We start from the raw sequence: 23,360 nt of genomic DNA on the forward strand, positions 1-23,360 counted from the left end.
GCTGTCCAAAAGCCATACCTGTACTTACACCTGCTGCCAAACTCTGCACCTTTCTGGGCATTGTTTCATACTGCCGCCCATGGATCCACTCTGTTTCCTCTCTTATGCAACCACTCTATGACTGTCTTTCAATCATTCTTTTCTCTCTCACCCCTGAAGCTCAATTCTCAGCTCTCCACCCTTTTACACTTTACCATTTATTCTTTTCTGTACTGAATTTTCTGGCCATGTGACAACAGTATTGACACAAAAGCACGGAGGACAACCACGGCCACTTGGATACTACTCCATGAGGCTGGATCCAGTGGCTCGAGGAGCTCCCTCATGTGTTTGTGCGGTGGCAGCAGTACAGGCAATGGTTGACAAATCTTCGGAGTTGGTATTGGACTACCCCCTAGTGGTCCTCACCCCTCATGACATCCGGAGCATATACACGCAAGTGCAACCCAAGCACTTATTTCTGGCCCATCAAATCCAGCTACAGTGTGCTCTTTTCATTCTTTTCAATGTTGCTACTACTTTGAACCCGGCTACTCTCCTTCCAATTAAGTATCCTAGTTCAAAGGGGGGGAGGAGAAGACATAGGTGATCTAGGTATTGCAGGTCAGCTATTTTTTTATTTTTTTTTATTTTTGCAACAAGGTTCTGATCTATCTGGAATAGAATACCAGCCTGATTGTCTAGCGGTAATCGGTGCAAGGGGTTTCAGGAGTGCCAATTCAGCTGGCAGAAACTGAACCGCTTGAGGTAATGTTTAAAGGGTCGTGATGCCTCACCCGCTTCCTTGTGCTAGAAGGTCCTGAAAGCATATTGGGAACTGACGTGATGGGACCCTTGGGATGTTGTATCGAACTTCACCCGTCCGGTGAGGCTCGTATACACCCCGGGTCTGAAAGTCACCCGACCTTCTGTCGGATGGCAGCAGACCAAGCGACAACTCTCCCTGTACTCACTCTTACGCACGCAGAGGAACAAGCTCTTAGTGACATTCCTTCGAGCCTTTGGGCTACCAAACAGACGGACCTCGGCAGACTGTCAGTCCCACCGGTAATGGTTTACCTAAAGGAAGGGTGAAAAGCCCCCTTGGTCCGTCAGTACCCCCTGGCACATGTCCAGGAAGATGCAATTGCAGACACTGTCTCTTCTTTATGTTAACTTAAAGCCCTTAAGAAATGTGTCTCCCCAGCCAATACCCCTTTGTTCCTGGTTAAGAGAAAGAGTATAAAGGGCCAGCCAGACTGTCAGTATTTGTTTGCATTTATTTTCAGAGGAAAGCAGTACTGTTGGACAGTGCTGCCACAAGGGGCACAGAATAGCCCAAACCCAGTTCACCAGATGCATGAAGCTGGTATTAGACGCCTGGCCAATTCCCGAGGGCACCGCCCTCTTGTAATATGTTGATGACTTACTTTTGTGTGCTCCTGACCCAAATAGTTGCCTCAATGCATCACTAAGCCTTTTGTGTTTCCTCCATCAGAGTAGAATGGCTGCAAAGCCAGCAAAGACAAACTTCAGTTCTGCAAATCTCACGTAGTGTTCCTGGGCCACTGCCTAGGTCCAGGTACCAAACACCTGACGCCGGAGCGCACGAAGGTGGTAAGTGACATGCAACTTCCCACCTCCCATGCCCAGTTGCGTACCTTCTTGGGACTGGTTTCATACTGTCGGCCATGGATACGCTCTGCCTCCATGACCATGCAGCCTCTGTACGACTGTTTGGGTACACGGCCATTTGCCCTGACCCCGCAGGCCAAGTCAGCCTTCCATCAGCTGAAAGTACAGATAACCAGTGCACCCGCACTGGGGCTGTCAGACTATGACAAACCTTTCCAAATGTACATCACTGAGATGGCGGGACACGCCACCGCTGTACTGACACAAATGCATGGTGACAAAAAGCGACCTGTAGCATACTACAGTGCCCATCTTGACGCGGTGGCTAGAGGGTCTCTATCATGCGTCCGAGCGGTTCTAGCAGTTCAGGCACTACTGGACAAAAGTTCTGACGTCCTAGATCACACCATGGTGATCTACACCCCACATGACATACATGGTATCCTGACTCAGGTAAGCCGTCGTCATCTGTCTCTTGCCAGACAGATAAAAATGGAACTCGCAGTGCATTCCTCCTTGAACATCTCATTCCAAAGGTGCACCACCTTGAATCCAGCCACCTTACTTCCATTAGGTGACGTAGATTCAAATGGGGGAGTAAGTACAGGGGACCAGTTGTTTTACAACTCCACTCCCTGACTGACGAACAGGAGGCATTTGACACCAGAAACCGGCATGACTGTGTGGCCCTCATGGCCCAGGAAACGGCTGGGTTCGCACATGTCACAGACAAGCCCATGCAGAACCCCCAGTTTGAGCTGTTTGTGGATGGATCCAGATACCTGAATGACGAAGGAAGGTTTGTAACAGGTTTTGAAGTAGTCCCACTGAATGAGATACTTGTACAAAAACCACTGCCGCCACACATGTCAGTGCAGGAGGCTGAGCTCCGTGCTCTAACTGAGGCCTGTACGATTGCAGAAGGTACCACTGCTAACATCTACACGGATTCCAGGTACGCCTTTGGTACTGCACACGATTATGGACCCATCTGGCGGTCCAGGAGCTTTCTCACGGCACAAGGCAAGCCCATTAAGAATGGTATATCAGTAGGTAGATTAATGTTGCCCGAACAGGTGGCCATAATAAAGGTTAAAGCACACACACAGGGGCAGTCACCAGAGAGCAAGAGAAACGATAGAGCGGATAGGGCAGCCAAGGCTGCAGCTCTCCTGAACAGGACTCAAGACCCCCCCAAGCCCTGTGTGCTGTAAGTTGGATCTTGGTCCCACCACCCTTGTTGATGTGGGATTTGGCGCCACACAGGATGAAGTGGAGCGGTGGACCAAGGCAGGAGCTAGGTACGTAGATGATGTATGGAGAATGGGAGACAGAGTGTGTTTACCAGCGGCTGCCTACCCCCACCTTGCCGTCCTAGCTCACGGGAAAGTGCACGCCTCTAGGAATGCCATGGTTTCTGTTGTGGACAAGGTATGGTATGCTCCAGGGTTCGACAGGTTGGCGAAGGCATATGTGAAGGCATGTGAAGTGTGCACCCTGCACAACAAGTGGTGAGGACCCCCACCCCCCCAGAAGTGCACACGCAGACCACTGTATCCTTTTCAGAGATTACAAATTGATTACATCCAGTTTCCCAAATCAGGCAGGTATGAGTACGTCCTTGTGTGCGTGGACCTGTCCAAAGCCACCGCACAATGCACAGCGACTAAACTTGTGTCAGAACTTGTATGTAGATTTGGGGTACTAGAGACTATTGAGAGTGACAGAGGTACACATTTTACAGGTGAAGTGATGCAAGAGGTGATGTCAGCCCTTGGGGTGGAACAAGCGTTTCACACCCCATACCACCCGCAGAGTTCAGACAAAGTTAAAAGACTAAATGGTATGCTTAAATTAAAAGAAGTTTTGTTTGGCTCTGTGCCAAGATTGGGGCTGTATCATCCACAGGCCCTACAGCAGGGCTATGACACAGTAGCCGGATATGTAAAGCACCTGTGTGACCAACTAACAGTAACACAGAATCTAGTCTTTTCTTCCATTCCAGACCCAGACAACTTAGAGGGATCACACTCTCTGCAACCTGGAGACTGGGTGGTCGTAAAGAGGCGTGTCCGGAAATCCCTGGGGCCCAGATTCGAGGGGACCTATCAAGTCCTGCTGACCACACCTACTTCGGTAAAAGTTGAAGGAGCTGTTGCTTGTCTTGGGACTAATGGGACTTTTCACGCCCTGCTTTGCCCCCCCCCCCCCTATGAGAAAGAAAATGAAGGATATTTTGTTTATTGTTGGACTTTTTGGACTCCTTACTCCATGCTTCGCCCCTATGAGAGCGTGCAAAATGACAATGCCCAGAACCACTTTGTTAGACACCACCAAATACTGGTAGATGGACTGAACACCTCACAGGTGAAAGACTGTTGGACTTGCACACACACCTGGTGCCACTAGTCTTCCTTTCCTGGCTGTTCCTGTTCTGTTGAAAGAACTGCTTGCATGGACAAATGAAAACTCAGAAACCAGAGATAGCTGGTGGGGTAAAACATTTAGCCTTCTCAATCCCGCTAATTGGTTCTCTGGTCTGGGAGGGTGGTTCATAGGAATCCTACAAAGTATATTTCAAGTAGTGATGATTTTGCTTGTCATATATGTTGCTTTAAAGTTAATCATGTCTTGTATCACACATTGTAGTGAAAAGGCTTTTGCTAAACTTTAACCCAGATGGACTTCGGGACCACCACATGACTCTAGGGAATCTGGCAGGAGCTGGCACCGCTCGGGTGAACGTACCTAGCATGATGGTGGACCCTATGGGGGAATGTGAGGGGTTAATTCTAGATTTTCTCCTGTCTCAAATAAAATAGAGGAAAATAAGCTTTAATTTCACTGTCTGAAATTATTATCTTTCTGTATCTCTTTCTGTTCTTGTTATCGACCCTCCCTTTTCCCTCCCTTCTGGGAAAGTATCCTTGAATACTTTTTACTTTTTATAAACTGATCATAATATTTTGATGTACTGTCCTGGGAAACCAGGTGTCTTTGAAAGGAGTATTGTTAATTGTTTCTCCAGATGTCCACCAACCCTGGACATGCGCAGTGATTAAATCTTACGCAAGCAACCTTTCTATATATTCTGTACTTTGCAAATAAACTCACTTCTTCTTTGGCTAACCGCATACCCGTGTGGTCATCCATCTGAGTCGTCAATGAGTACTCATATCTAAGACTAATTCGGAAGCAGACAGCATCAGCTGAATGGTCTGTCTAGACCCCCCTAACACATTGTACAAACTGATCCAGGGAACATCAAAATAAAACTGCAGAAAAACCACCCACATCACCTGGGAGAAAGAACAAAAAGCTTTCCAAATCCTGAAAAATAAGTTAATATGCTCTCCTGTCCTGGGATATCCAGACTACAACAAACACTTTTGAGTGTACACTGATGCGAGTAAGCAAGGATTGGGTGCAATAATAAGCCAAGTTCAAAATGATAAAGGGAGAGTAATAGCATTTGCAAGTCATTCTTTGAAAGGAGCAGAAAGAAACTACCAGAGTTACAGCTCATTTAAATTGGAACTCCTAGCTCTCATCTGGGCTGTGACGGAGAAGTTCAAAGATTACTTGATCGCATCCATATTCGTAGCTTACACTGATAACAACCCTCTTGCATATTTAAAGTCAGCAGAATTGGGAGCTCCCTGCTACTGCCCACAACTCCTGTCCCTACCCACTTGCCCCCCTGGGCTAGGTCCCAGGGTGAAAACTGGGCAATGTTCCCTGCACTCACTAGGGAGACAAAAGCAAGATATGTGCGTACAGCTGGAAGACCAAAATAACACTGGCAAGGAGGGAAGCTCCCAGAGAAGTTTAAATGCTGTCAGAACTCCCACCCCAGCAGCTGATTGGGGCAGGGAGTCTGACAGCAGCAGAGACTCCCAGCAGTGCTGGGGAACCTGCCCCCAGCCCTGCAGAACTTGCAGAGATCCAATCGTGCCTGGTTGCCATGGTGCAGAGGACATGGCATGGGGCAGCATCAGCCACGTCCCTAGCAACCCAGAGGTGAGGAGGAATATGGCGGGCGGGGAACGTAATAAGGGCTGGGGCTCCCCTGTGTCACACAGCCCTAGCCTGAGTGACAGGACCAGCGATGTGGGCACCTTGGACCCACAAGCCGCCGTCCTGACACAGACCTGTAGAAGAAAAACAGTGGATTGATCTTCAAACTGAAAGTCGCACCCAAGGAGAACTCAGTCTGTTCTTGACCCATGGTACTGTACCCATCAGAGTGAGAAACGGGAAAACAGATCCAGAGTTCCACTGATTGTGACGGCAAAGCAAAAAACTCTCCGTAAAGAGAGGCCTATTGTACAGAGGAACTATAGATCCTATCACCCATACGAAGATACACCAAATCCTCATTCCACAAAGAGATGCACATCTTGTACTAAACGGTGTACCATGACAAATCTGGGCACTTTGGAGTGCACAAAACAGAAAATACCATCCGGAGAAGATTCTACGGGGTAGAAGTGAGAAGAGATATAGAGACATGGTGTTCAGAGTGTCAACCTTGTGATAAAAGGAGAAACAACAAAGCTCATCAAAAAGTTCATTTACACCCAATAGTGACAAAGAAACCCTTAGAACGGCTAGCCCTTTACCACTTGAAGATTGAGCCTAGTAGGAGTTGCTATACCTACTTGCTAACCATAATAGACCACTACACCAAGTTCACAGTAGCAATTCCTGGAAGAGACTTATCTGCCAAAACAGCTGCAAAAATGCTTTGGAAACATTTCATATTGTCTTATGGAACACCAGAAAAGATACTCACTGATGAAGGGACATTTGAGTCTCAGCTATTTCAAGAACTGTGTAAACTATATCAATGCACCAAGATCAGAACAACAGCATACTATCCTCAAGGAAATGGAGTCTGCGAGAAAATGAACCAGATGATTCTAAATTTATTACGTACCATACCAACCCCAAAGAAAAGTGATTGGCCAGATTTACTACCAGAATTGATGTATGTATACAATAACATCATCCATTGTTCAATGAGATATATGACTTATTATCTAATGTTTGATCGACAAGGGAAGTTGCCTGCTGATTTTTCAATGGGAGTTCAAGTGTCTGAAGATCCAAATCCTTTACCCACCACAGAATGGATTCATGATCTACAAAGACACCAGAAAACAGCCCAAGAAATTTTAGGCGTTCGGATGGAGCAAGTTTATAAAAAACAAGAGCAAGATTTTAACTTGCAAGCCAAGGCAAATCCACTAACAAAAGGTACAAGAGTGTGGCTAAAGAAAGAGCATCGAACAGGAAAGCGAGACAACAGATGGGAAGCAATGACTTACACCATAATAAGAATACCCTTTCCAGAAAAAGACCTTTGTAGAATTGCTCAAGATAGAAGAGTCTCAAAAATAGTTCACCGAAACAGACTAAAGCTTTGTTTACTAGATCCTACTTCAAAAGACACATTAGAAAAAGAGAGCAGAAAAAAACAAGAAACATTAGCAAATTTGACATCAACAACCCCCTATCCTGGTACTTAAATCCTGCAATGACTTTGGTTGGAGCAAGCCCATTGGATTACATCCCAGCAGTATCACGGAATGTGAACGAAGACTCCGAAGTTGAGGCTGTCAACATCCTCAGACGTTCACAAAGGAGTAATTTTGGAAAGCCTCCAATTCGCTTAGAAGACAAAGATTACTAAAAAAAACCCAGAAGCCATATAACAGACTTCTACCTTAGTAATTAGTTAGTTAATTTGTTCAAGTGTTAAAAACTCAAGAGAAACTCAATAAAGTTACAAGTAATGTTCAAGTTTTAGTAGCCTGAAGAATTAAGAGATTCGTTAACCTGTTTATAGTTCCTATATTTTTCCAAACACTATCTCCCACATCCGGTTTCTCATGACTTGTTACAGCCAGCACAAGCAACTTGTTATGGACTGTGCACCTCAAGTTGTGCCTGGGGACGATAGTCTTAGTTAGTGGTAGCGAGGCTATCTACCAGGGTTCTTAGAAGGACTGCCTGAACCCTAGTTAGGTTTGTTGTTCCAGCGACAACCAGAAGGACAAAGACTCTCATGAAGATGAATAAAGAATAAAATTGTAATGTTTGATTTGCATACCTGCATAACCCAAATTTTTGCTCCCACCAGGTGGATCATATTGAGAATGTCCAAATATGCCAAATGTTATTATGCATACTTTTGTTGTATATGAAACTTTAAAAATGCATTTGATGACTGTGGGGAGAATACGTGTAAGGGCCCCATAGCTCTTTTGAAGTAGGTGGTGCTACACCTCTTCAAATCCCTTGCTAAATAATAAGTCGACTTTAATTTCCCAGACATTTTTCCATATTCTCTAGCCATCCACCTGCTCCGGCCTTGAAGAAGAAAACGCCGAGGATGGCTGTTCTCAAACAAGGGGGAAATGTAGTGGCCTGGAAAAAGGCACTACATAACACTGTTTAGTTATGGGTACCAGTAATATAATAACCAGCCATAGGGTTTATCTGAGCCATATTACACAAGGGATGCAGGTAACCTGGCAAGCAGCTAGGACATTTATTAGCAAGCTGCACAAGATAGAAAAAATGCATGGAGAATCAGATGAGGCAGGTAGCCCAACAACCAGATAGGCTGTGATTTGCTGCAGACAAACTAGTAAGGTGACAGAGATTATAAATAGCCAGACAACAGTGACAGGAGTCAGTTGGTGAGTGAGCCTGGGTAAGCCAGTGAGACAGAGAGTGACTGAGACACACCAGGCAAAGCAAGTGCAAGAGAGAGCGCCAGAAAAAGAAGCAACCGGCAGGACAAAAGAATGTGTCAGGCAGGAAAGAGAAGTGAAGGGAGAAAGATCAGTCGTAACAGAGAAAGAGAGAAACAATAGAGAAATCCAAGAAATCCGTAAGTAAGGCCTCCTGTCCATGGGCGAATTTTCACTGCGTGGGGAACGCAGTGAACGCTTTTCATAGACTTACTATGGAAAGCGCAGCCCCCCTGCCCACGAGCGGAGAATCATAGCATAGTAACATAGTATGTTAGGCTGAATGAAGACAATGTCCATCTAGTTCAGCCTATTTCCACCCTCTAGTTGATCCAGAGGAAGGCAAAAACCCCAAAAGGCAGAAGCCAATTAGCCCATTTGGGGGAAAATTCCTTCCCGACTCCATAATGGCAATCAGAATAATCCCTGGATCAACCTTGATAGTTGCTACCTGACTGTAAGACCCGGAACTACAAACCTGCTGATCCCCTAATGTCTATATCCTGTAATATCCTTCCGCTCTAGAAAAGCCTCTAGTCCCCTCTTAAAACTCCTCTATGGATTTTGCCTTCACCACATCCTCAGGCAGAGAGTTCCACAGCCTCATTACTCTTACAGTAAAGAACCCCCTTCTGTGTTGGTGATTTTCCGCTTGCAGGATTTAAATCGCAGGATGCTGCGAATTGCTGCAATTCTTCACGGTGAGCCTGTCAGATAGGCTCAGCGTGGAGATCCATTAGCTCTCCCCTGCTCCCCGGCAGCGGCTCCCGCGGCGGAGATCTGCCGCGGAATATCGCTACGCTCGTGGACAGGAGCCCTAACTGAGGAGAGGCAGGTTTGACAAGAAATAGATTTCAATAAACCCGATTTCACTGCCAGAAATGACTAACCTAATGTACTGCAAGACGCAACACTTCTTACTGACACCTATACCAGGCCTCTTGGTGAGCCCACTTTTTACTGACACCTGTACTCATCACTCAACTAAATGCGTCAAACCTTGTCACAAGCCACACTCATCACACATTATGCCTGCTAAGCTTTCCCATCCAATGCCAAAACATTGCAAAGTCAGACAAAATCCCTATGTTAAAAGTATCTTAACTGAAATCACTCAGATGAACCTTTTGTAAATGAAATCATGCTTTAGTTTCAACAAGCTGTGAGGCAACACTACCCCGACTTAAGCTGCAAATAAACAAGACAAAGTCCCACCAGATTTCTGGCATGCCACCATAACAGCTGCTACGACCAAAATTTACTGACACCAGGCAGAAACCTCAGAAATTGAACTACTTATAATTGCAAGCAGTTCAACACATCATGCTGTGCAACCTTTTCAAAACTGTTATCGCAAACATGCAGCACCTGGCATTGGCCGTTTCAAAAACCTCTGGGAGTCTGAACGTCTCAAAATAACCATACTAGCTTTGCACTATCTGGGCTCAGGGAAAGTTAGTCTGAACACCCTGTTTCCACACTTCAGCTCCCTACAAAGCCCGGTAAACATAAAACCATGGACCAGCTGACCTGCAAAATAAATTCACCAAACCCAGAACACAAACAATAAATAAACAGGCCTGCCAACTAAAACAGCCAACACTAAGGCCGCCTGCAGATGGCCAGGCCGGATCCCCTGCGAGAATTCTTGCAGCGGGACGCAATCCGCTCCCCTGCAGGGACCAGTGCAGCTCTCACCTGCTCCCACGGCTCCAGCTCTGTGATGTGCCGGCTGCCGCCCAGCTGGCGCATGCACAGAGCGGGGCTGGCGCGCCGGGAGTGACATTTCTGTGAAGGCATCCACAATTTGTTTTCTCCGTGTGTTTTCACGTGGAGAAATCGCGGCCGTCTGCATAGGATTGCATTGTATAATGCAATCCTATGCAGATGGGCATGGGCGGAAATTCAGCGGGAAATCCCGCAGCGGAATTTCCGCTCATGTGCAGGACAGGACAGTTGCAGTTTAGGTAGGTTTGTCGTGCTTTAGGACCCTGTGTCCCGCTTTCCCCTGGGACCTCAGCGGGACAGCCATTTTTCCCGCTTTCTGTCTCGCTTTCAAGATGTCTGGTCACCATTAAAGTAATTACCAGCTGGGTTGCCGCAGCTACCCAGCTGATAATCACTAGCGGCGCTGTGGCCGGATGCACACACTGATAGTTGTATATATATCTGGGATCATCCTCCCCTGACCTCTTCTCCTTAGTTCCACAGGAGAAGAGAGGGGAGGAGGCACTTCTGCGGGCACACACACCTCCGCCCACAGCAGTGCTGAGAAGAGGAATAGCCAAACTCTGAAGACCAGAAGGTAAGTATATGCGGGGGGCTCTATTACTACTGGGGCCCATACTAGGGACACGGCTACTACTGGGGCCCATACTGGGGACGCCGTCACTACCGGGGGCCCCTACTGGGAACACCGTCACTACTGGGGGAAGCAGTCACTACTGGGCCCATACAGGGGATGCCATCACTACTGGGGCCTATACAGGGGACGCTTACTATGGGGGCTGAAACAGGGGCCACTGTTACTACTGAGGACGATACAGGGGACACTGTCACTCTTGGGGCCTATACAGGGGACACTGTCACTCTTGGGGCCAATACAGGGGACACTGTCACTCTTGGGGCCAATACAGGGGACACTTACTACTGGGGCCGATACAGGGGACACTGTTCATACTGGGGCCGATACAGGAGACACTTACTACTGGGGCCGATACAGGGGACACACTACTGGGGGCGATACAGGGGGACAAACTAATGGGAGCGATACAGAGGGCACTTACTACTGGGGCCGATACAGCGGACATTGTTACTAATGAGGCCGGTACAGGGGACGCTGTTACTACTGGGCCTGATATAAGGGACACTGTTACCAGTGGGGCCATTATAGGGGACACTGATACTAGTGGGGCCGATATAGGGGACACTGTTACTACTGGGGCCAGTATAGGGGTCACTTACTACTGATGCCACTGTGGTGGTCACTATTACTACTTAGGTCACTATTACTACTGAAGCCACTGTTGGCATCGCTATTACTACTCGGACCGATATGGAGGACACTATTACTACTGAGGCAACTTTGCACGTGGCAGCATACCACAAGCTGACTTGGGGTACATTTACATGTGGAAGAAATGCTGCGGAATGTATGCAGCAGAAATTTCTGCTGCAAATTCTGCAGCATTTCCACATCCAAAACAAAAAGGCAAAATCTGTAACCTAGTTGCAGATTTTGACTGTAAATCAGCCGCATACCCACAGCTGCTTTAATACTATGCGGCGCTCCCCCTCACCACATTCGAAAGCTTCCTGCTATCAGCACTCCCCAGCTTCCGGTTCCCAGCAGCCTAGTCAGGTTCAGCGCTGCTGGCCAGGTGAGGCCACTACAGGCCGCTGGGAATCCAAGGAGCGTTGACAGTGGGAAGCCTATGGAGGAGGTGAGGGGAGCGCCACACAGAATCAAATCAACCGCAACAATAGTACATATTTTGACTGCTTTTTTGATGCACAAATGCTCCAGAATTTTCTCCCTGTCTTTTTTGAAACAGCCCTGTACTTTTTATAATGAAGTAAAATCATAAGTAATGATAAGCTCCGCCCCCTGCCCATACCCTTTTGTCCCGCTTTGAACCTGGGAAAATCTGGTTACCTTAGGCAACACAAACCACATTCACACAAGAGCCTGCCAAATTCTACAGGACCTGCAATACTACAGTATTTTTAACAATTGATCTGACGTTTATTCCCAAAATGGAAGCCTAAACCACCAACCCCACTCTTAACCTATTTGTCCTATGTGATGTACACATATCACAGAGGTAAGAGTTGGGTATAAAGCGGGCATATCCGGCAGCTGCCATCTGTTTTACATACACTGCCCCCACTTATTAGGGCCTTAATAAGTGAACAAAAATACAATCACAGTATATTCTAAAAGCAATCAAAGAGGGCAAGTCCCTTCTGAAGAATAAAAAAGTAAAATGAAGTCAAATAAAATGTTTTTCAAATTTAAAAAGAACTTCAAAAATCCTCTTTTCCCACAAAACTATCTAAGCAATAAAAAATAAACAATTGACATTCCCATTTGCGATGTATTCACTCCTGTGATGTTGCGTGAAAAAACAAAAATTGCAGCATCTTCTATCTTTTTGTGATATCACCTATTGTTTTCAATGGGGCCATTGGCAGCAGCAGCGGGCCAATTGACAGCAATCTGAAAACACAGTGATGCTCTGCTGCAGCAGGAGATTCCTTCATACCAGCAGGGAAATCCCTTCAGACGTAGTGGAGGTAAAGAGATTTCCCACAGTGATGCGAGTCTGTTTCCTCATATCCATTGGTTTCACATGGGTTGCAAGGTCTATATCGGGCCTTGAATCATGACCCAATATTGCCCTCACCAGTGTGAAGCAGCCCTAACACAGTAACATAATAACAGTGGGTTAGGCTGAACTGGATAGAGATATGCCTTTTTAAGCCTATTTGCCCCACCCCCAATGCTGATCCAGAGGAAGGCAGATTTTAATGAACTCAGAAAGAGGGTAGGAAGAATCCAATGGCTGAACTTCCTTGTGCTATTGGCGGAATAAAAGAATGCAGGCTGCCTATAAGCAGAGAGATGGTGAGGGAACACTTAGCTAACTTAAATAAAATCAAGGCTTAAGGTCCAGATGAATGACATCCTAGGATACTAAAGGAAGCAGTGGAGGTAATTGCTGAACCATTCGCCATAATCTTTGAAAACTCCTGGAGAACAGGAGAAGTCCCAGAAGATTGGAAAAGGGCAAATGTTGTCCCTATCTTCAAAAAAGGGAAGAAAGTGGATCCATGAAACTACAGGCCTGTGAGCCTGACTTCTATAGTGGGAAAGATCTTTGAACAAATTATTAAATAGCATGTATGCAAGTACTTGGATAAAAATGGAGTAATTAACCAGAGCCAGCATAGATTTGCAGCAAACAAGTCATGCCAGACAACTCTAATTTCCTTCTATGACAGAATCACTGACTGGGTTGATCAGGGAAATACGGTGTGAGCACCCAGAAGGAAAAACCTAAAAGCTAAGTAACAAGACTTATAAGGCAATGCTCCTCTGGGAAATTTATGCAAATCAGAAAGATGGAAAAATACCTTTACAGCGTCATCTATTGCCATATCCACTCACCCCCTAGGTGTCCCCACACACTTTTTGGGTGCTCTCCTTAAGGAGACACGACACCACTTTTGACTCACATGATAGGCTCCTCACAGACTAAGCCAGAGACCTACTGCATACTGATGAGGGGCAAACAACCTGAAACAGTCTGTATTTGTATGTGTCTGGCTTGGATTAAAAATCCCAATTACTGTAGACTTTTTTTTAAAAAGGTCCCTTTGAATTGAAGGAATGCTGCCATCCAATAGCACCGTAGATGTATTTTCCCATCTTTCTGATTTGCATAAATTTCTCAGAGGAGAACTGCCTTATAAGTCTCCTTACTTAGCTTTTAGGTGTACCCACCCCCCTTCTGGTGGATTCAGTGTTTTCTGCATATAGGTGTCTCCTCTCAGTGTAATCTGGCCGGAGCAGGGAGGGGGGAGGTAAGCTGTGACTATACTGAATGTTGCATCCTGTGTTATATAGTTGTCTGTGTTATATAATGATGTGACAGCACCAACCTACCCCCGCTGGTGTAATGTGAGGGCAACCCCCTCCCGCTAGTGTAATTTGACAGCATCCCAACCTCCCTTTCCCCGCTAGTGTGATGTTACAGCACCCCCCGGCCGCCCCCACTACTATAATGTGACTACCGGGAGACAGTCCTTCACTTCTCCCCTCCCTGCGGCGTTCCCGAGGCATATTAAAGGGGTTGTCCCGTGATAGCAAGTGGTGTTAAGCACTTCTGTATGGCCATATTAATGCACAGAAGACCTCTGCAGCGCGAGCACGCCGGAGCCGGACAGAAGAGGGCAGACAGCGCAAGTGCGTCTAACCCAGGGAGAAGGCAGCTTTAGTAAAACCGCCACATAGGTAAAATCCCTAAAAAGTGTCTGGTCCTTAACCCCTTAGTGACAGAGCTTTTTTGCTTTTTTCCATTTTTGTTTTTTCCTACTCCCTTTTAAAAAATCGTAGCTCCTTAATTTATTCATCGACGTCGCTGTATGTGGGCTTGTTTTTTGCGGGATGAGTTGTATTTTTCAATGGCACTATTTATTGTACCATATAATTTACTGAAAAACTTTTAAAAAATTCTTAGCGGAGAGAAATGGAAAAAAAACGACATTCCACCATCTTTCGGTGCGTCCTGTTTCTGCAGCACCCAAATTGCAACAAAAATGACCTGATATTTTTATTCTATGGGTCAGTACGATTGCTAAGATACCAAACTTGTATAGTATTTTTTTGCTGTAGTACTTTTATTTTTTTTTTTAAAGATATTTAATTTTTTTCAATTATTTTCTACGGTCATTTTGTGCGCGCAATAACTTTTTTATTTTTTCGTCGACATAGTTGAGCAAGGGCTCATTTTTTGCGGGATGTCCTGAAGTTTCCGATAGTATCAATTTGGAATACATACGACTTTTTGATCGCTTTTTATTGCGTTTTTTCTGGGAGACAGGGTAACTAAAAAAAGTGTATTTCTGGCGTTCTTTATTTTTTTTTTTCAGACGACATTCACCATGCGGGAAAAATAATGCACTACTTTAATAGATCGGACTTTTACGGGCGCGGCGATATCAAATACATATTTTTATTTTATGATTTTGATTTTTTAATAATGGATATGGCAAAAGGGGGGTGATTTAAACTTTTATAACTTTCTTTTTTTTAACAATTAAAAAAACTTTATTGATTTTTTTTTTTACATTACTTTGAAGTCCCCCTGGGGGATTTTAACATGCGATGCTTTGATCGCTCCTGCAGTATGACGTAATGCTATAGCATTACGTCATACTGCTTTTTTACAGGCAGTTTTTCAAGCCACCCTGTGTGGATGGCTTGATAGGCAGTCTGCTAAGGCAGCCCTGGGGCCATTCATTAGGCCCCCAGCTGCCATGACACCTGCACGGCTCCCCCGATCTCACCGCGGGGGGCCGTGCGGGACCCCCCGAACAGCGTTTGGGGGATTTAAATGCCGCTGTCAGAATTGACAGCGGCATTTAAAGGGTTAATAGCCGCGAACGGCCGAGCGCAGCTATTGCCCGCGGGTGTCAGCTGTAATAAACAGCTGATGCCCGTGCTGTATGGAGGGAGATAGCGCCGCTACCTCCATACACGTCCTGCAACAGCAGGACGTAGTTTTACGATAGGGCTGTCACGAAGGGGTTAAAGGGGTTGTCTCGCGAAAGCAAGCGGGGTTAAGCACTTCTGTATGGCCATATTAATGCACTTTGTAATATACATCGTGCATTAAATATTGGCCATACAGAAGTTATACACTTACCCCCTCCGGTGTTGGCGTCCCCGTCTCCATGTTGCCGACCAAAGCCTTCTTCTGCCTGGATTAGACGCGCTTGCGCAGTCTGCCCTCTTCTGTCCGGCTCCGGCATGCTCGCGCCGCAGAGGTCTTCTGCGCATGGACAGAAGACTTGTGCGGCGCGAGCTCGCCAGAGCGGCCCCTTCAGCGCAAGCGCGTCTAATCCAGGCAGAAGAAGGCTTCAGTCGGCGCCATGGAGACGGGGACGCCAACACCGGAAGGTGTAAGTGTATAACTTCTGTATGGCCAATATTTAATGCACAATGTATATTACAAAGTGCATTAATATGGCCATACAGAAGTGCTAAACCCCACTTGCTTTCGTGGGACAACCCCTTTAAGGTACAAAACAGCCTGGTCCTTAAGGGGTTAAGGATGGCCACACTCAGGAGTAAGCGCATATAGACTCGCTATCACGAGACATATATGCTCTATGCAGGGCACACGATCGCAGGCTATTGCACCTGTATTGGCACTTTTTAATATACTTTATTACATGCTAGATTAGGTGGGTTGCAGACTCTGTATGCCGGTCAGGTGACTCAGTAAAGCCTTCGTTAAAGTTCTCGGTAAAGCATTAGGTACAGTTCTCGTTAAAGCACGTAAAATCATGCAGTGCTTTTTGGGCCTTCCGTGCATAATTGCAGACCAAAATACAGCTTGTCGTGTTTTTTCCCACGCACGAAATGCGCACAGAAAAACACATCTGAAGTAACCCTTTTAATTCAAAGGGGTTCTACTCACTACATACTCGTCGCGAAGATTTTGCGGCCTCATATGCACATACGAATGGGCCTGTATGCAGCCGTCCTCAGGGGTTTACCTAGGAGCTAGAGATGAGCGAGCACACTCATTCAAGTATTAGGGTTCTTGAGATTTTTGTTACTCGAGACGAACACCATGCGGTACTCGAGTCAATTGCATTTCCCTTCCCCGCATGTTTAGCACCATTTTCTAGCCAATAGACATGCGGGGAAGGCATTACCACTTCCTGCTGTGATGTGGCAGCCTTCTCCCCCCCCCCACAGGGCTGGGCCGATCAGGTGACCGCCGAGTACTTAAAGTGGTCCCGCTCGCGGCTCACCTCAGACGCATGCTAGCAGAGGTTAGGGATAGTGCTGCTGCTGATATAGGGACAGTGTTAGAGTAGGATCTTGTCGTCAAGAACCCCAACAGTCTTTCTTAGAGCTACTCCTCATCATGTGCATTACTGTTGTGGCTGGCTGGGAGCAGTACTGCACCAATTTTTTTTTTAAGCATCTAGGGCTCTGCAGGCCATTTCAGCTATACTGTTCTGTGTGTGCAGTGCCGTAGGCATAGTGTAGGGACACAGCTACTTATATAGGGAAAGTTTTACAGTCCTCCTGATCCTCTGTACAAGAACCCAATAGTCCTTCTTAGGGCTGCATCTCATAACTTTTTTTTCTCATAATTTCCATTGATGGTGCTGAGTACTGGCTTGTTTTTATAGTGCAACCTGTAGTTTGTATTGGTAGAAATGTGAGGAACATAGATCTTTTTGATCGTTTTTTATTAATTTTTTTCTTGATGACTGAGTGACCAAAGTGCAATTCTGCCATTGCGTTGGTTTTATTTCCTGACGGAATTAACCATGCAGGATTAATAATGCTATATTTTAATGAACTAAACTTTTACAGACATAGCGATAACAATTTTTATTTTTTTACATTTTGTGATGGATGTGAAGGTTTTTTATATTAATTAAAAAGCCTTTATTTTAAATATTTAACTTTTTTAAAATTTGTCCTCATCGCGATATTAAACTTGCGATTTGATCGCTTATACAGTATAATGCAATATTATGGTATTGCATTATATTGTATTAACAGACATGTCCTTTATAGGCAAACAATCTTGGCAGCCCAGGGGACCTTCAGAAGGCCCCAGGCTACCATGACTCCTGCACGGTACCCTTGTGATCTTATCAGGGTTTTTTTTTTTGGAACAACTAAATCCTGCTTGACCTGGACATGTTTATGCTGCTGTCAGAATTGAATGCAGCATGTAAAGCATTAATAGCTGTGATCAAAGTTATTTCCATTCGTGGCTGTTTCTGGTGGGTGGCAAAGACAGCTGAAACTCAAAGTGTATGGAGCGAGTTCGTCTCACAAGCCGGCTCCATATATAGCATATGCAGATGTTCTGACTGCATAGGGTATTTGCAGATGGGATGTATATAGCCATATGTATCACTAAAAGGAGTTAGGCTAGGCTAACACGGGCGGATTCCAATTGTGGATTCCAAAATGCGGGTATTGAAAAGCATGTAAATTTGCTTTTTTGTTCACACTCTCCGATACAAATTGCGTATTCTGCGAGTGGAGGAAAGATCGCAGAATGCTTCATATTGTCGCGGATTCCGCACAGGCGACCTCCATTGACGTCAATGGAGGCCGTCCGACCCAAAGCCCATATGTGGGAAATGCAAACATAAAAAAAAACCACCTGCGAGCTGCTGCAGTCATCCGCTTTCCGATAAATTCATGTACACAGCATGGTCGGACTGGCTGTGAGCCCGGCCTTAAGGATACTCCACTGTTTGTTTACATACACACACACACACACACACACACACACACACACACACACACACACATATATTACTCATTATCTGAGTAATATTATAAGTTGTTCGGCATCATCAGTTTGACCTTGTTGGTGGCTTTGGAAATGTCTTTTTGGTGTATTAGTCCTGAATGTAGCACTTTAATTTTGAGATGTTTCATCTCACCTGTCTATGGGGTCCTGCCAGAACACCAATCAGTGTGGCTCGCGCCTATGACTATGCTAGGTGTGCTATACGAACCTGATCTGCTCTGCAAATTCTGCCAGTAAGGCCTCATTCAAACAGGTGTATTTGCACTCCATATTATGCACATATTTTTAAGGCCTCATTCAAACAGGTGTATTTGCACTCCATATTATGCACATATTTTTTGCACACGTAATACAGACAGCAGAAACACATTATTGACTTGTATTAGAGTATTGCATGTGTGGAAAAAACACAACATGTCATATTTTGGTCCATAGTACGGATTGAAATTGAAAAAGTCAGTGGGATCGTGTAAATACACGGATTTATGCATGAGACAGGAGAAATCTATAGGACCTTCTTGTGGTTCTTTTTTTGCACTTGTGAAAAATGTTGTGAATAAGCGTGCAGAAACCCCCCAAAAAACCAAATCAATCCCGACTTACCCCCCGAAATATGCAGCAGTTTTATACACCTGAGTAAATGAGCCCTTAGGGCTCATGTCCACGGGCAAAATAAGAATTAAAATCCGCAGCAGATTTTAACTCTTCTCCTGCCCGCGGATCCGCACCCCATAGGGATGCATTGACCACCCGCGGGGTAGATAAATACCCACGGATGGTCAATAAAAGGGATTTTAAAAAAAATGGAGCATGAAAAAATCTGGACCATGCTCCATTTTCATGCGGGTCTCCCGCGGGGACGGCTCCCGCGGGCTTCTATTGAAGCCTATGGAAGCCGTCCGGATCCGCGGGAGACCTAAAATAGGAATTTAAAAGAATTTACCCATCCAGAGCGGACCGGGAAGGTCTTCTCTTCCTCACGGCCGCATCTTTCTTGCTTCAGCTCGGCGGATGTGCCCGGCGCATGCGCGCGGCACGTCGGCGACGTGCCGGCGACGTGCCGCAGCCGTGACGAGTTCCTCCGCCGGCCGAAAAAGAAGATCCGGCCGCGAGGAAGAGAAGACTTTCCCCGCCCGCTACGGATGGGTAAATTCTTTTAAATTCCTATTTTCAGCGCTCATGTCCGCGGGACAGGAGGGACCCGCTGCAGATTCTACATGTAGAATCCGTAGCGGGCCTGATTTTCCCCGTGGACATGAGGCCTTAGGGTGCGTTCACACGAGCGTGTTTTTGTGCGCACTTAGGTGCGTACATATGTCCGCACCTAGTTACGAGCAAAAACACATGTGAACACAGCTGCGTGCTTGTTGTCAATGGTGCCGTGGCTGCTGCCGGTGGCTCCATTGAAAACAATGCTCTGCCGGCCCCCTGCATTCTTTTTCAGGGAAGGGCTTTACATATAAGCCCTTCCCTGAAAAAGAAGCATTTTAGTGCAAAACAAATAAACCCAAACAAACAAAAAAACTTACCTCTCCGCCGCTGCCGTGACCCCTGCGGGAATGAAGAACACATCTGCCGCATGCGGCAGATGTTTCCTACATCCCCGCTAGTTAAAAGAATTCCCTGCTGCTACATCTGAGGAATTCTTTAATTCTCAGCTGCAGCTGTCACACATGACAGCTGCGGTAGAGAATCCTGCTGCAGGCATCCCGTCAATAGCTTTTCAGGGGAGGGCTTCATAATTAAAGTAGTGTAAAAAAAAAATTTACTTACCTGTCCGCCGCTGCTGTGTCCCCCGCGGGGATGAAGAACACATCTGCCACATGTGGCAGATGTTTCCTTCATCCCGACTGTGGCAGATGCAGCAGAAGAATTCTTCAATTCTCTACCGCAGCTGTTACACATGTCAGCTGCGGTAGAGGATTCTGCTGCCGGCAATTGATTTCAGTGAAGGGCTTTAAATATAAGCCCTTCCCTGAAAATCAAGTAAAAGTGGTTTAAAAAACAAACAAAATAGTTACTCACCTCCCTTCAGCTGCCAGGGCACAGCTGCTTATTCTCCTGCTGTCCCCTGCACTGTGGTGCTGATCTATCAGCAGGCGGGGAAAGAGCTGAATGTGATTGGCTGAGGTGCTCAGCCAATCACAGGCAGCTCTCACCTGTCATTCATTCGGGTGTGCCAGCAGACCATGGTCTTCAATGGAGCCGCTGGCAGCAGCAGCGGCTCTATTGAAGAGAATGCCTGCACTTTTGTTTTACACCAAAATTTTTCTTTTTCAGGGAAGAGCTTATATGTAAAGCCCTTCCCTGAAAAAGAATGCAGGGGTGCCGGCAGACCATTGTTTTCAATTGAGCCGCCAGCAGCAGCCGCTGCTCCATTGAAGACAATGCTTGCATTCCCCATGGTGCATGCATGTCCTATCTTTGCAGGCACGCACCTGCAAAGTACGGACATGTGCACACACTATAGGGAATGCATTGTTGCAAATAGAAGCGTGTTTTTGTGCGTGCGTATGTACGCACAAAAACATGCTCGCGTGAACCCACCCTTATTGTGGAGTCTTAGTGTGCCTTCACAGTGGCGAGAAAATTGTGTGATATTTGTGCGTTGGCAGATGCACAAATATGAAACCCATTCTTTTGTTGCGATGCTGTGCAGGAAAATAAAACAATTGCCGCATGTCCTATATTTCTATATATCACCTATTGTCTTCAATTGGGCCGGTGGCAGCAGCAGCGCTGGCCCTTTTGAAGACAATTGGAGAACTGTACAATCCTCTGCTGTGGCTGTAACAGCCGCAACGGGGGATTCCCTTCATCCCTGCAGTGATATCAGGCCATTTTCACGTGAAAACTCCTCGCATCTTTGGGTTTCACATGGATGGCGGGGGCCTTGATTCACAGTCTGATATCACCCTCGCTAGTGTGAAGGAGCCTTAAGTGTGTTCCACTCTCCAGTCTGTTATCCTCTAGTACCTTATTGGTTTACCTGTTCAGTTCTCTTTCTGTACTTGAACCGGATTTGTCCTTTTGTTCCTTAATTCTGACCTATTTACATTTCTGAACTCTGCCTGCTGTCCCGGTGACTGCCTGTTTGCCTGCCATCTTTTACCTGGGAGACCTATTGGTTTTGATGCCTATCTGCACCTGACTCTCATTTATCCTTTGGCTAAACCTCTGTCCTGCATCTTAGACGTAGTTGGTGCGATATTCCCACAGTATAAAAATTAGCTGTGGAGTTTGTGTAGAATCAACATCAATTCCAAGAGAAATTCATAGCAAATCTATGTTCCAATAATTTCAAAAGGAATCTGCGCTGTAGTATATACGGCATTGAACTTTTTCACACGCAATTTCAAATAGAAAAAATAGAAGTTACACGTCAATTCTTGATGTAGATTCCGTGTCATTTCCGTATTGGGAAGTCTGTGTGTGGATTTGCCCATTGGAAAGGTCCAAAATGGCTGCAGAGTTCTGATGGGACTTTTTGAGGTAGAATCCACACTGAAAAATCCGTGTTTGATTTTGTTGTGTGAACAAACCCAAGGGATTTGTAGCAGGCTAGCAGCTAAAAACCACACCCCGCTTGAGGGTTTAGAAGGTGAATACCTACGGACAGTAGGTGATGCTAGCCATAGTGGCTTACAAAAAAGCTTTATGGATGTATGTAAGGTTATTTATTCTAATGAGGTCCAGATGTGTTTTTTCCCCACGGAATTGCACGGCGTATTGCACATTAGTATGCAGCTCCCATAGACTTCTATAAAGACCCTTGGTGCCCATGTACAGAGGAAAATAGAGTGGCTCCTAATTTTTTTTCTGCGCACAAAAGGCACGCAAAACATTCATGAGAACAAATCCATTGACATCAATGTGTTTTATTTTCTGTGTATTGTGCGGGCAAATTTTGCGCACAAATGAGTTCATCTGAAACTGCCATAAATTTTATCTGTGGAAATGCACACATGCTATGCTAAATATTAGGCAAACCTCCAGACTTGGTAAAAAAAACTTAATGAACACAAATTCTATTTTAGGACACATGCTGGAAAGGAACAGGAAGCACCACAAAGGTGCAGCAATTCAACATGGTAGGAGAGTAAAAAAAAAAAAGGGTGAAACCACAGTGGCGAGACACTAAACTCGATTCAGACATTCATGTTAACCTGCTTTTCAAAGCTCCTGAAAGGAAAAAGTACAGAATTATACATTCTATAAATTCTATTTACCCTATTTTGCCACTTCCACTGGAGGACGACTTTGTGGTATCGTATTCTCGTGAATGTGACCTAAAAAAAAAAAGGGTAAGTAACTAAATACAATAAAACTGGTTACGTGAATGTTTCATTTTTGGCCACAGTCATTTTAATTATTAATGATAATAAGTAGAGATGAGCGAACGTACTCGTCCGAGCTTGATGCTCGGGCGAATATTAGCGTGTTCGGGATGCTCGTTACTCGTAACGAGTACCACGCGATGTTCGGGTTACTTTCACTTTCCTGTCTGAGACGTTAGCGCGCTTTTCTGGCCAATTGAAAGACAGGGAAGGCATTACAACTTCCCCCTGTGATGTTCCAGCCCTATACCACCCCCCTGCTGTGAGTGGCTGGGGAGATCAGATGTCACCCGAGTATAAAAGTCGGCCCCTCCCGCGGCTCGCCTCAGATGCCTTGTGAGATAGCTGAGGGACAGTGCTGCTGGTGCCGGAGCTGCTGTAGGGAGAGCGTTAGGAGTTAATGTAGGCTTCAAGAACCCCAACGGTCCTTCTTAGGGCCACATCTAACAGTGTGCAGTAGTGTGGAGGCTGCAGTTAGCAGTGTTGCACTTTTTTTTTTTTTTCCAAATCGGCCGTGCAGAGCATTGCGCCCTGCAGTAATACTACAGGGACAGCATTGTGTAGGC

At 45.8% G+C, this 23,360-nt stretch overlaps 1 protein-coding gene across 1 annotated transcript in view; it reads right to left on the reverse strand.

The window, feature by feature from the left end:
• Positions 1-23,360, reverse strand: part of KMO (kynurenine 3-monooxygenase) — an 848,456-nt gene that overhangs the window by 15,242 nt on the left and 809,854 nt on the right. The window contains exon 14 of the mRNA XM_066594875.1: positions 22,687-22,746. Coding sequence (XP_066450972.1) covers positions 22,687-22,746 — 60 coding nt within the window. The remainder of the gene's footprint in view (positions 1-22,686; positions 22,747-23,360) is intronic.

Source organism: Eleutherodactylus coqui, chromosome 3, assembly GCF_035609145.1.
Source record: "Eleutherodactylus coqui strain aEleCoq1 chromosome 3, aEleCoq1.hap1, whole genome shotgun sequence".
Taxonomy (NCBI): Eukaryota; Metazoa; Chordata; class Amphibia; order Anura; family Eleutherodactylidae; genus Eleutherodactylus; species Eleutherodactylus coqui.